General features: G+C 41.1%; 1 protein-coding gene across 1 annotated transcript in view; it reads right to left on the bottom strand.

The window, feature by feature from the left end:
- nwk (FCH and double SH3 domains nervous wreck) overlaps positions 1-15140 on the bottom strand; it is a 57796-nt gene that overhangs the window by 16137 nt on the left and 26519 nt on the right. The window contains exons 8-17 of the mRNA XM_074100113.1: positions 13891-14076; positions 12243-12479; positions 11115-11244; positions 10870-11027; positions 10607-10756; positions 9693-9974; positions 7911-8024; positions 5329-5440; positions 1059-1274; positions 22-53 (exon numbers count right to left, since the gene is read on the bottom strand). Of these exons, the coding sequence (XP_073956214.1) occupies positions 22-53; positions 1059-1274; positions 5329-5440; positions 7911-8024; positions 9693-9974; positions 10607-10756; positions 10870-11027; positions 11115-11244; positions 12243-12479; positions 13891-14076 (1617 nt within the window). The remainder of the gene's footprint in view (positions 1-21; positions 54-1058; positions 1275-5328; positions 5441-7910; positions 8025-9692; positions 9975-10606; positions 10757-10869; positions 11028-11114; positions 11245-12242; positions 12480-13890; positions 14077-15140) is intronic.

Genomic DNA, 15140 nt, shown 5'->3' with positions numbered 1-15140 from the left:
TTGTTTGTGTGGGACTCAAACCTCGCTCCAATTTTCACCGACAACCTCATCGACTGATGCATGAAAAAGAATTCAAAACGATTAAACTTCACATCAAATAAATGGTGCCTGAACATTTATTAAAAATACTAAAAGTTAGTCAAGTAAAGTCAGTATCAAGTTTTTAATACAAATGACGCTCTACATTGTATGATATTTTTATGTTCTTTAACAATTACCCTAATCTATAAAATCTTACTAAAATGAGCTATGTGTATACGACTACGAATCTGCGCGATTTCACCCGTTGTATAAAAATATTCCTAGTTTCATGTTATTTAAAGCAGTGTCAGGTATGTTCATTGAATCGCGTAAGGCACATGGGGCAGCAAGGGCAACTACTAGATCCCTTGCTGCTACGCGAAAATGCTCTTAGGAGACCTTTACTAACTTTTGAGTGATGACAATCGACATTCACAGATTTTTGATAAAATGTACAGTCAGCGAGAAAATCGACAGATTGGACTTTTTTATGCCATCGGTCCCATTTCTATCAAGGATTAAAACACTCTTTGAGACCAACTAAGTTTAGAGTACTAGAACACCCACAAATCAAAGAAAACTTTTTTCGTACAGTTCGTAGGGCATTGCAGTGAAACTTTCGCAAGTTGTATTTTTACGAATATGAATCCTTTATACTTAAAGAAAATTAAACGTATGTAGACAACTAAAAACTGAACATTATAACTAAAGTTAGTGTCTTAACCCAGTATTGCTGCCCATCTCAATTTTCCAGCCTGTATAAGACCCACTACTAGATACAGGATGACTCCTCTTAGAATAAGAAGGTTTGGGCCATACTGCCCACGTGAGCCCAGTGTGGTTGGGTAATTGCGTATCGAAACGTCATGGCGAACCAGGGGTTCCAACAGAATGCAACATGATTTAATAAGTCAGACATTTCAAGGAATTTCATTAATTATCATTGATTATTGTAAATTACATTGAGTTCGGCTATCTCACTCAGTGTGACAGACGTCAAAAGGGCGTAAAAATACGTTAATTTCACGCAAACTTACCAACGATGGTGACAGCCGGGGCGACGGCTTCTTGGCCCTCAAATTGGCTGCCGTATTGCTCGACTTGGTTCCTAGTTAATTCAAGATTAAAACTGAAGTCGGGCTGACTGTCCATAGAGTCGCCAAGGTCCAAGTCGGCGACGTCAGCGGGTGGCGGCGGCGGGGGATCCGCGGGCGGCGGAGCGTCTTTTATATTGTTGTTGTCTCCAAGAATCACTGGCAGCGTCCAGGGGCAGTCATACAATGAGGGGTTTGTCACACTTATCGATAGATGTCGCAACTTCAACGACATAACTCAACGCGACGTCGTAGAATGCGATCGGTTTGGGTCGAGTAAAATTGGACTTTAACGGTAAGAAAATAAAATAAAAATAAATAATCGACTTTGCAGAATTTTGCACTAAGGAACATCAATCCAATTTTTTCGGTTCATGCTGACATAAATTTGGAATTTGTGCAGCGATTCTTTATATATTTGAAATTTCTATATATTGAAACGACGTCAACGAATTTTAAATACTCGTAAACAAATATACAAAGATGACATACACTTTTAACGCATAATACATATATCCAATAGTACGTTGATTGTAAAACAATTACACACTCGAAGTGTTAAAAGTTATTCATTTCTTTAATGACCAATTAAACATAGTAATTATATAAATATATAGTGTCGAAATACATTATATTTTAATGTTTAGACATCTCATAAAAATGCGGCGTTTTGAATTCAGCCAAATTAATTTTAGAAGTCTTCTCATAATCAATATTATTGTAGTTTAGACCACATTATATAATTATATCTAGACATTGAACAAAAGTCGATGTAAACTTTGAGACATTTAACATATAGAAAATACCTATACATTTATATGCCTAACTTTCGAACTCTTGGTCAAGAATACTTTTGACTTAAAAAAAGTAAAAAAAGAAGAAAATAGTACTGTTAGCTAGACATCAAATTATTTGATGAAACCCCAGTAAGTAAATATTTGGTTGAGTTAATTTTCAATAAGTATACATTACTTTTACTGAAATTTAAACTCTTGACTGAACCCAATTAATTACAAATTAAGTAAGTAAATATTGGTAATACAAAGTATAATCAATATTTTAAAATTTAATCAAAAGTAGATTTCACCAATTTCGAGTTTTTGTAGTAACAATGAACATTAATGGACAAACAGACAGAAGTATTAGGTACTGAAGAAATTGTTCAAGAGACAGACCATTTATTTTAGAAGCGAAGAAGATTGTACTTAGTACTAATTTTTAAATGTTTTGTTTGTAGGACTAAAACAACATTAATCTGTGCTATGACATAACTTTACATTTAATTTTATATCTTAAAACGAGAAGGATTTGACTTAAATATAAGTATAGAATAACCTACCTACACGTTTTTGTATCTTCGAAATTTAAATATATCTACATAGATAGTATTTAGTCCATTTTTTCAAAAGAGAATCAATTAAACGTAGATTCCTTTTATATTGAGTAAAACAATATGTCAAAATAAAAATAATAATGGGTTTGTATTATATATAACTTTTCCTTTGTGTTCTAAGGTGTAATATTTGTTATTAAATTTAACAAAACAATGGTCAGAATAATAAAAATATTAATAAAGAAAAACGTTGCGTTTGGCATCATGTCTTACCTATATTATACTTAGAGCAGATTAAATTTATAAAAATGTTTTGTAGACATCCTTGTAAAATTTGTTTTACTTAATAGTGTTATGATGGTGCTAATAGCTAATATACGAGTAGACAGAGTAAAAAATAGAGAAAAAGAACACTGACTGAAATTATAGAAATGCATAGTTTTTATAAGAATATGCATTCAATGCGTGGCGTGAGACACAGTTATACAAATTATTATTGGAGCATATGCATATTAATTATGCATTGCAACTGAAAAACAACCTTTTGTAACTGATGGTAATACTAATAGATTCTTAATTAACGACCATACATTGAAAGATACTCTTTTGAATAGTAGATACATCGTAATTACCTACTTTAGATATGCAAGTTATTAACGTGCAAGCATGCAATATTGTGATCGCCCCGTATCCTGTTGTCGCAGTAAGAGTTGACGCGTCGGTTTGACTCTCACACCTATGACATTAGAATAAGAACAAACCACTTGTCTCGCTTCATCTCTCTTTGTGACGTTGTACACTAACGAGAGAAACGTGCGTACAGTGAAAGAATAAACTCGGGCCGAGGAGGGATGCGCAGATACTTGAATGAAATGCAAATTAAATTTCCTTGCCTTAGTGTATTACCTATTCGATAAATGGTTGCAATTCAGTAAATATTTAATGAATTTACAAAAAATTTAAATGGTGTTTAAATATTTTTTATAAAATATGTTAAATGTTTATATTTTTTTATATTAGGTAAATCATATCCTTGTTTTAGAAAAAAAAGTTTTTACGTTCATTATATATCTTTTCACACTATTTTTAATCACATTATTTTAAATTTTTTGGTGGAAATTATCTTTGTTTCTTTCACTAACTGTTAAAAATGGCCACTGTTGAACGAAAATGGCCCTTTAAATTTCACCTGACTAGTCTAACAGAAATTTGTTCTGTTCCTAAATCAATTTCAAACGTAGACATTAAAAGTTGTTTTTATTTCGGCATCCAGCAGTTGACTGCGTATCCCTCGTCGCCAACTTTATAACCTGCCAGCAACAACATGCCAATTGGGGAAAACACAACAATACCCAACCAGCCAATAAGCAACACGCTAGGTGTCAACCGCATAACGTTGGTCACTATTAATACATTACATTGTGAATACAATACGAACGATTACTTGTCAGATATAAAATGGCATGACACTGATAGACCTCCGAACTGGGACAACTTCGTTCATGGGTTAGGTTATCAACAGGTATCCTAACCCTGCCGTCGCTTTATGTTTTTGAAATAATCATGTATGTTAGGAAGAACATATGTGATTTTCCCACTAACGTCGATAAGCCAAAGGCTACTAGAAACACAGGGAAGCTTAAAGTTCCATCTTACAGACTGGCTAAAACCAAAAAGTCTTTTCTGGGAAATTGCATACGTTTCCAAAAAACATTATAAATGAAACGGATACAAAATTCAGATCTATTGTCAAGAAGGCGTATTATAAAGTTAATGATTATATCATGGACAGCGATATTTGGAAATAACTCCGATCCACATTAGCGATCCCTTCAAATAGCGAACCTACTGTGTTAAAAATAAAGTTGTGTTAAATACTTGTGATGTATACATATCATTTAATAATATTGTAAATCTGTTTTGTCTTGCCGGATTCTTCTCAGCAGAGGATTTTCCGAACCGGTGGTAGATTTTTTTTGACATTCATAAGTGCTTGTTATAGCCTAAATTGAATAAAGATATTTTGACTTTGACTTTGACATGTTGCATATAGCTATACGTATATAGCCTTTACCTACGTACTACATTGATCAAAAATTTCAAGGGATCATATGCATAAAATTTATATGTGGTTGATCCCAAGACACATTTGATGCTTGTATTGTGGTCAATCATTGGCAACAACACGAATGACGTTTAAAACAGTTAAATGCAATTAAATTAAGGTAAATAACTAACTATACTATTTCTGCATCAAGTACAATTATTAATAAAAAAACCGCATTCAAATCGGTCCACCCGTTTAAGAGCTACGGTGCCACAGACATACACACAAACATACAGAAACACAGACACACATAGAGGTCAAACTTAAACACCCCTCTTTTTCCGTCGGGGGTTAAATATGTTTTACTACGAGTTTATCTTAGCTGGGTTATATCTAGGATTTAAGACAGCGTTAAAAGTTTATCAGCAGGATTATCGGAAACTACAGAAACGGACTCCATTTAAGTTCAGTATCATTCATATCACATTCTACTCACTAAACCTGGTAAACACAATTTACATATATCTAAGTGACCACAACTATTCAGTCTTTTAAATAATAAAAAGCTTCAAATTTATACCACTTAAACTTGTACTGGTACTTCCTTTGATGCACAATACTGAGAACATTTTAGGGATCCAACGCATAAAATAACTTACGACGCGATTTTTGCACATTAACGGCTCTTAATCACTTAAACATCTAAGTACGTACTTTTACAATACTAAAACAAATCTAGTTATATTGTTCTAGCAACAAGCTTTAGTTACTCGAAGTTGTCCAAGTTCGCAAGGGTGATGTGGAGTGGATGGCAAGAGTAAAAAGGGGCTTACTGTCCTCGTCGATTCCCGCGGCCGTCGGGGATCCAGGGGGGGAGGCGAACACAGGCGGAGCGGATTCAGGGGGGGACCACTCGTCATCCCCGCCGCTCAGCGGTTCCCCATTCTATACACGAAATCAACATATTTTTACTCATTTTCATACTCATATACGCATACTCCTTTATTGGTAAGATCATTATTACATATCATTTTGTTAAATTATTCTATAAGTATATAAAGGTAATTAATTAAATAATTTACAGTAAATAGCAGTCTTTGGCGGAATGTTAAGGAGCTCGTTAAAAATAAAGAATGGGTGCTCGAGAAGCCAATTTTTGTGCCATCTCCTAAAATGACTAACGGTGGAGCCCAGTTATTGTTTCGTGCAACTGACTGATATAAAGCTGCTGCGTCACTCACTGCTGCCAGTGATATAAATGATATACCAAACACTGATGTCTGATATACCTAGAGCTACTGCGTCACTCAATGCTGCCAGTGATACAAATGATATACCAAACACTGATGTCTGATATACCTAGAGCTACTGCATCACTCAATGCTGCCAGTGATACAAATGATATACCAAACACTGATGTCTGATATACCTAGAGCTACTGCGTCACTCAATGCTGCCAGTGATACAAATGATATACCAAACACTGATGTCTGATATACCTAGAGCTACTGCGTCACTCAATGCTGCCAGTGATACAAATGATATACCAAACACTGATGTCTGATATACCTAGAGCTACTGCATCACTCAATGCTGCCAGTGATACAAATGATATACCAAACACTCATGTCTGATATACCTAGAGCTACTGCGTCACTCAATGCTGCCAGTGATACAAATGATATACCAAACACTGATGTCTGATATACCTAGAGCTACTGCGTCACTCAATGCTGCCAGTGATACAAATGATGTACCAAACACTGATGTCTGATATACCTAGAGCTACTGCGTCACTCAATGCTGCCAGTGATACAAATGATATACCAAACACTGATGTCTGATATACCTAGAGCTACTGCATCACTCAATGCTGCCAGTGATACAAATGATATACCAAACACTCATGTCTGATATACCTAGAGCTACTGCGTCACTCAATGCTGCCAGTGATACAAATGATATACCAAACACTGATGTCTGATATACCTAGAGCTACTGCGTCACTCAATGCTGCCAGTGATACAAATGATGTACCAAACACTGATGTCTGATATACCTAGAGCTACTGCGTCACTCACTGCTGCCAGTGATACAAATGATATACCAAACACTGATGTCTGATATACCTAGAGCTACTGCGTCACTCAATGCTGCCAGTGATACAAATGATATACCAAACACTGATGTCTGATATACCTAGAGCTACTGCATCACTCAATGCTGCCAGTGATACAAATGATATACCAAACACTCATGTCTGATATACCTAGAGCTACTGCGTCACTCAATGCTGCCAGTGATACAAATGATATACCAAACACTGATGTCTGATATACCTAGAGCTACTGCGTCACTCAATGCTGCCAGTGATACAAATGATGTACCAAACACTGATGTCTGATATACCTAGAGCTACTGCGTCACTCAATGCTGCCAGTGATACAAATGATGTACCAAACACTGATGTCTGATATACTACTGCTGCATCACTCAATGCTGCCAGTGATACAAATGATATACCAAACACTGATGTCTGATATACCTAGAGCTACTGCGTCACTCAATGCTGCCAGTGATACAAATGATATACCAAACACTGATGTCTGATATACCTAGAGCTACTGCATCACTCAATGCTGCCAGTGATACAAATGATATACCAAACACTCATGTCTGATATACCTAGAGCTACTGCGTCACTCAATGCTGCCAGTGATACAAATGATATACCAAACACTGATGTCTGATATACCTAGAGCTACTGCGTCACTCAATGCTGCCAGTGATACAAATGATGTACCAAACACTGATGTCTGATATACCTAGAGCTACTGCGTCACTCACTGCTGCCAGTGATATAAATGATGTATCAAACACTAGTGACTGATATACAGCTGCTGCGTCATTCAATGCTGCCAGTGATACAAATGATATACCAAACACTGATGTCTGATATACCTAGAGCTACTGCGTCACTCAATGCTGCCAGTGATACAAATGATATACCAAACACTGATGTCTGATATACCTACAGCTACTGCGTCACTCAATGCTGCCAGTGATACAAATGATGTACCAAACACTGATGTCTGATATACCTAGAGCTACTGCGTCACTCAATGCTGCCAGTGATACAAATGATGTACCAAACACTGATGTCTGATATACCTAGAGCTACTGCGTCACTCAATGCTGCCAGTGATACAAATGATGTACCAAACACTGATGTCTGATATACTACTGCTGCGTCACTCACTGCTGAAAGTGATATAAGTAGATTGTATCAAACACTGATGACTGAGACGCAACTGCGTGCTGCATCACCCACTCAATAATGCAACTGACGAAGCAAATACTGATGATGCGACAGGTTTAAATGAACAAGATTGTGGTAATAGTAAGTAATAGTAACCTCGTCACACTCCTCGACGATGAGCGAGGGGAAGTTCCCGATGACTCCATTGGCCTCGCCGCGCCACCAGCCGTCGTCCACGCCGTGGGCGTCGCGGGACACCACGCGGATAATCTGATGAAGAATAATTGACATGTCACGTGCCTTTTTTTATGGCCCAAAAGGGTAAAGGAGACTATTCTGTGCTTATTTGGGTAATCCGTATAATTTTTGTGTTTTTTTTGGGATCTGAAGATTGAGTCTTTGTTCACTTTGTTTTAGTGTTTTTTTTTCTACATCAGCGCGGTCGGCAGTTTGCTGGTTAGGGACTAATTCGAGACATGAGTTCCCCATGTTGTCAGAAATAAAAGTTAAGTATCTTTGTTTCTTTCTAAATCGTGGTAAATTAAACTAATACACTTGAGTTCGAAATGTATCAGCTATTATGCGTCCCAAAAACCTAGGTACCCTAAATAAAGCTGCCCTATTTTTGATTCTCGAATGTCACTTAAACAACTTTTAGCACTAGTAACTTAGTAAGTAAGTACATAGTGGCTTAATTGTCTTGAATAGACAAGTATCTGAAACAGCCCGCAAATTATATTTTATTACGGCCAGATTGGACCAGAATTATAGCATTTTTAATTTTAATACGTTTATTCATTTTCTTGTACACTACTAACACAACACGTTACACGTAAAGTAATGTATGTAACGTAACATGTCACATACTATTTACATTAGGTAGGTACATATAAAAAAGATTTTTGAGAAAACTAATATTTATAACGGTTAGGTAGGAGTACTTACGTTACATATTTTATTTTTTATCTTACGTATCACTTTGTTTCCCATAATTTCATCTTGTGTCTATTTATTTATATATTTATAATTAAAAATGAATCGCTAACGTTACTTCCGAACGAACGACGGCACCGAATTGTTTTTTTTTTTATTGTTACTTATTGTCGAGACAAGGTTTGTGCTAAACAAAATAAAAAAAGACTGGAACGGCGGGCAACAACTAGTTTCCCATAAAAACATTTGAAATAAAACAAAATTGTAACCGTTGTATTTTTAGGATCGTACCAAAAGCCAACAAAAACCATAAATGCCTATGGTAATAAGTACTAAATAACAGCATCGGGCAGGCCATATAACACGGAGAACAGATGGCCGTTGGGGCTGAAAAGTTCTCGAAAGGAGACCTCGGATCGGCAAGCGCAGGGTAGGACGTCCACTAACGAGATTTTTAAGGCCGCGGGTTCTCGGTAGAAGCAGGTCAAACAAACAGACTTACAAACTTTCGCATTTATAATATTAGTGGGATGAGAAAGTTTGTGAGTGAGTGAGTGAGTATGTTTGTTACTCCTTCACGCTGAAACGGCTGGACGGATTTGGATGAAATTTGGTACCTAGATAGCTGGACGTCTGGAATAACACATAGGCCACTTTTTTCCCGATATTCCCACGGGTTAGGGGTAAAATCTCGAAATAACATCCGCTGGGCTTAGAGTCATGAAATCTGGTATGTTGGTAACTGGACGTCTGGAATAACACATAGGGTACTTTTTATTTCGATATTTTCACGGGATAGGGATAAAATTTCAACCGCTGGGTTTAGAGTCTTGAAACTTTGGACAGTTGTTTTTCACACCTCAATGAAGACCACGATATAAATTTTGCGAATTCCCAGGGGAATTTTGTAAAATCCCGGAATTTCAATTGTACCTAACAGATTGAATACTTAGTTTACGGGTGCGTAGCCTCGGGTAAACTCTAGTTATTAAATAAAGTCCTTACCTGCCCTTCTTCCAAATTGAGTTCATCTGTGGCGTCGGCATCGTAGTCGTAAAGCGCAAAGCAGTATCCGAGCGTCGGCAGCTCGTCCTTAGCCTCCTCGGCCTCCGCCTTGGCCAGTTCGGCGTTCAGGGCCTCGGCCTTCGGCTCGTCGGCCTTGGCCACGGGCGCCGAGATCACCGAGATCTGATCCGGGGACTGGACCACGTCCGCGTCTTCGCCTTCGACCGTGTAGTCCACGGATGAGAAAGATATCTGCGTCACCAACCCAGGGGCAGCAGAGGCCTAGGAGAAATCAATTAAAGAAGTTTTGCTAGAAAAAATACAGAAGTTGTCGATGGTACCTTTCTAACCCCCGATGTAAAAGGGGCGTTATCCCACAAGTCCCACACAATTTGTTCTATAACATTTTAATAGTTATATAACATGATAACAATGTATTACATTTGTTACAATTTGTTATCTTCCTAACGCCCAGAGTCCTTTATAAAGGAATTATTATGATTTGAACATCAAACTTTATCAAAAATGACAATAACGTTTGATGTTTTTCGAAATTCATGTGCGGAATTAAATTTGAAATTTACCACGAACTTTGCGGTGAAGGAAAACATCGTGAGGAAACCTGCACAAACCTGCGAAGTGATTCAATGGTGCGTGTGAAGTTCCCAATCCGCACTGGGCCCGCGTGGGAAATATGGCCCAAGCCCTCTTGTTCTGAGAGGGGGCCTGTGCCCAGCAGTGGGACGTATATAGGCTAACATGTTGTTGTTTGTTGTGGTTGTTCATACTTGTAAATCAAAACTTTTAAATGGGCGTTAGGTGGAACAATGTTATAAAACAAATGTTTTATAACGTTATATAACACTAATAACAGCCGATGTGGGAGCACCATTAGAACCGTGGATCTGTCTGACCTGGTCCCTTTCGACGTCCAGATAGTTGTGCGGCACGTAGCCCTCCTCTCCGCGGTAGTTGCGCGCGCGCAGCCAGCCGTCCCCGTCGCCCTCCCCCACCACCTCCAGCTGCTCGTTCTCGATGATGGACAACTCGTCCGGGTTCTGGGCCTGTCGGACAACTTTACTTACAATCTACGCTACACAGCCGCTTAATTAAAACTAGAATTATAAAATGTGGATGGGCACGCCTTCGTGAGTGAAGAGATCTATACAATACTTACGGTGTAGGAGTAGAGAGCGGTGCACTTGTAGAGCGGCGGCGCGGGCGCCTCCACCGGCTCCGGCTCGGCTTGCTCCGGCTCCCCCCAGTTCACCTGGGTGGGATCGTCCCAGCCCACGGCGAGCTGCTCTATATTCATGCGGTCCTCCTCCAATGCGGCTGGCAAAAGAAGATAGCATTGCGCCGTGCTTACAGAAGAAACGTGTAGATTTTGACACCACATTCTTAGACTATGCATGGTCTTACCATCGACGTCTTCGTCGTGCTCATCCTCGTGCTGCGAGCCAGAGGTGGTACGCTGGTGGGCCGCGGCCGGCGCGGAAGCCTCGCCCTCGGTGTTGTCGCTGTCGTAGAATGAGTCCGAGCTCGGCTGGTCCTGGGAGACATAGGCTTGGAAAGGTTCTACCTTTTCTGGCATATTTTTTTTAGTATAATCTCGAATCGCATAGTATCGTTTGGCATAATTATCAAATCGACGAAACTCGTTTCAAATAACTCCGTATATGCGAAACTCTACTCGCATAATTTTGTTTGGCCTAACACCGTGAAGTGAATAGTTTACCTACTTATAAGTTATATGTGTAGGGTCGCAGTTCTAACCTAATCTACTTTTTTGGTAGGTACCAGCTCGTTTCCTTGTGAGGTCACAATTCTAACCTAACACATGTGGTAGAGCCTTACTGTAACCGGCTCGACCGGGTTAGTACCACACTCCCACAGAATACCGGCGTGAAATAGTAGTTTTGCTACTGTGTTTCGTACGGTAAGTGGGAGATTCGGAGGCCCAACTCCCCTCCCCTCCCCTCTCCTCCCCTTTAGGCCGGCAACGCACCCGCATTCCTAATAATGCTGTAGGTTTCCATGGGTGGCGGTGATCACTTACCATCAAGTGACCCGCATGCTCATTTGCCAGCTATTTGATAAAAAAACCTACTTTTCTGTTAGAAATTCGTTTCAGTTTGGGGTTTTTTTTTGGAAAATAGTGCAATAGTTTCGTTATGCGAAATGAGTTCTATGTGAAATTAGGCCTATGCAGAATGACTTATACCAAGTAAATTTTATGCGAAGTAATTATTCTGTTAAAAAAGTAACTATGCGAATTTTACTTTAATTAATTTCATGTCAAGAAACTGTTCTGTAAAAATATACGAGTCCCGAATCCCAGGTCTTATCCATATTAAGTATAATGCTTAGGGTCATTCACCCGTAATCACACTACCTATTCCGATCACTGCTATACCTAGTGCCATCCACGACGACGTGGTTTTGTCAAAATTAGACATTAATGACATTGCAATAAGAACCACGGCACGCGTCATCGTGAATGACTCTACCTATAGTGACAAAAGTGAAGGCTCTCAGAGTTGTACTTACTGCCGCGCCGGACGCGTCTGTCCTCACGCTGAGGAGGCTACTGCTGCGGGGTAGCGTGTCTTGAACTGCCAGCAGATCGATTTCCTTCAGCCACTCATCCACAGGGGCTCCGCTGACGCGGAGGCACTCCAGGCGCGCCTCATACTTAGCCTTGGAAGTCTCCGAGCGACGGATGTTGGCGCGAAGCTCGTCCATTCGCACGTCCAGCTCGGGGCCGTTCGGGTCGTTAGGATCGGTCTACGAACAGACGAAGATAGTGAGCAGACAGAATTATCGATACTTGTTCTGTATAGGTATATAGTGCTCAGATCACTCCAAGTTTTGTTTGTAAAAATATATTTTTTACTAAAAATGTAAAAATTAAGCAAAATAACAATTTCTGTCCTTTTTTTATCAAAACGGTTTTTGAAATTTTACTCATCACAATTTTTTTCTTCATTACTGTCCCATCTTTGTTAAAATAAACGATCAGAAATTGTTCCAAATTCTCGAGCGGAAAAAAGCATCGATAGTTAGAATTTATCGATATAAGAACGCGATTCATACGTCTAATCGTGAGAATCAACTTGAGAGTTTTATAGCCTTGTACTAAAGGCCTACGCTAGCTGACGCGGTTTGCACGGACCCGCTCCTCCGACACCGTGACTGTTGGGTCCCACCACTCACCTTCTGCCCAGAGTCCCGCATAGCCTGGTAGAGATGCAGCTTGCGGGTCGCGTCCCGTACTAGTGCAGTCTCGCGCACGACCCACGTGGCCCAACACCGTGTCTGTTGGGTCCCACCACTCACCTTCTGCCCAGAGTCCCGCATAGCCTTGTAGAGATGCAGCTTGCGGGTCGCGTCCCGTACTAGTGCCGTCTCGCGCACGACCCACGTGGCCCAACACCGTGTCTGTTGGTCCCACCACTCACCTTCTGCCCAGAGTCCCGCATAGCCTGGTAGAGATGCAGCTTGCGGGTCACGTCCCGTACTAGTGCCGTCTCGCGCACGACCCACGTGGCCCAACACCGTGTCTGTTGGGTCCCACCACTCACCTTCTGCCCAGAGTCCCGCATAGCCTGGTAGAGATGCAGCTTGCGGGTCGCGTCCCGTACTAGTGCCGTCTCGCGCACGACCCACGTGGCCAACACCGTGTCTGTTGGGTCCCACCACTCACCTTCTGCCCAGAGTCCCGCATAGCCTGGTAGAGATGCAGCTTGCGGGTCGCGTCCCGTACTAGTGCCGTCTCGCGCACGACCCACGTGGCCCAACACCGTGTCTGTTGGGTCCCACCACTCACCTTCTGCCCAGAGTCCCGCATAGCCTGGTAGAGATGCAGCTTGCGGGTCGCGTCCCGTACTAGTGCCGTCTCGCGCACGACCCACGTGGCCCAACACCGTGTCTGTTGGGTCCCACCACTCACCTTCTGCCCAGAGTCCCGCATAGCCTGGTAGAGATGCAGCTTGCGGGTCGCGTCCCGTACTAGTGCCGTCTCGCGCACGACCCACGTGGCCCAACACCGTGTCTGTTGGGTCCCACCACTCACCTTCTGCCCAGAGTCCCGCATAGCCTGGTAGAGATGTAGCTTGCGGGTCGCGTCCCGTACTAGTGCCGTCTCGCGCACGACCCACGTGGCCCAACACCGTGTCTGTTGGGTCCCACCACTCACCTTCTGCCCAGAGTCCCGCATAGCCTGGTAGAGATGTAGCTTGCGGGTCGCGTCCCGTACTAGTGCCGTCTCGCGCACGACGCGCGTGGCCCAACGCCGCGCCTCTTGGGCCAGCGTTTGCGCCACCGATTCCTGGTCCATGGTCACGACGTCCACGGGATCGTTATCGCAGGGTTCGTAGTCGTACTAGAACAAATACGAGCATATCAATATTGATATCGACAGCCCTAAAGCCCCACAAGTTCGTACGCGACTGTCCCTAGAAATGAAACGCGGTGGCGAAGTACCACGACAACATGTCAGCGTGTAATGACACACGTAGATAAATTTTCCGAAGATATGTCTAAAGATAAGCAGTAAGACCTAGATGTAAAGCACAAAATAAGTATAAAGTTTCTTTATCAAGAGAAGGAAATAGAGAAAGAATCAACCACTGAGAAAATTTCCGCTGTATGATGCCTTCCGCGAAATTATCTAAGTCCATTATTTTTTGGGATGTCGATTTTTCCGTGGTGATTTAAAAGATACACTGGTGCCCGGTATTTCCATCAATTTACTATTTTTTAATTGTGGTCTGCGAAAAAAAAACCATTCGCTTCAGAGACGGTTTTTGCCAAATTTATGTCATCATCATCAACACATTCGCATGAAGAACTGTTACTTTTGCATACTTCAAAATATTATTACACTTTATTTATACGCAACCTCTTTTGTCAGTCGATTTATCTTCGGATAATAATCTCATGCGCGGCCGCGACTGAATACGAGCGCCGTGCATTGCGCCCGGTCTTTGAGTATTTTATCTAGCTAGAATCTAGCTAAATACTCAAAGCGCCCGGTGCTACTCCCCGCTACCCCTCCAGTCCCCGCTGCCGTCTATAGTACCTCGCCCCCGTCACCGCGTCTCATTCCCAGGGAGGGTCGCCCACGAGTTGGTAGGAAGGATTATAACAGCACGAAAACTTCAAGGGCTAATTTAAAAATGAAATCAGAGTCAGGCCAAAATTAAACTGAATGGATTCCTAGCGATGGCTTTTATAATGGATTTGTTGTAATTCACCGCTCACTCCGCTCTTCTTGCGAACCTTTAAAGCAGCGGTCGGCATCACCAATATGTAAATAAATAGGTATAGATACACAGGTAAGAAAACAAAAGTAAAGTCCTTCTTACTCTCGTATAGCATGAAACACACAGAGCGGTGGTAGGGCGGTGCGGCGCGGAGGCGGTAATACCGGTTGTAATATTCGAA

This window comes from Choristoneura fumiferana, chromosome Z, assembly GCF_025370935.1.
Source record: "Choristoneura fumiferana chromosome Z, NRCan_CFum_1, whole genome shotgun sequence".
NCBI classification, from domain to species: domain Eukaryota; kingdom Metazoa; phylum Arthropoda; class Insecta; order Lepidoptera; family Tortricidae; genus Choristoneura; species Choristoneura fumiferana.
The sequence above is the reverse complement of the archived record's forward strand: the minus strand, read 5'-3'. Positions and strand labels throughout refer to the sequence as shown.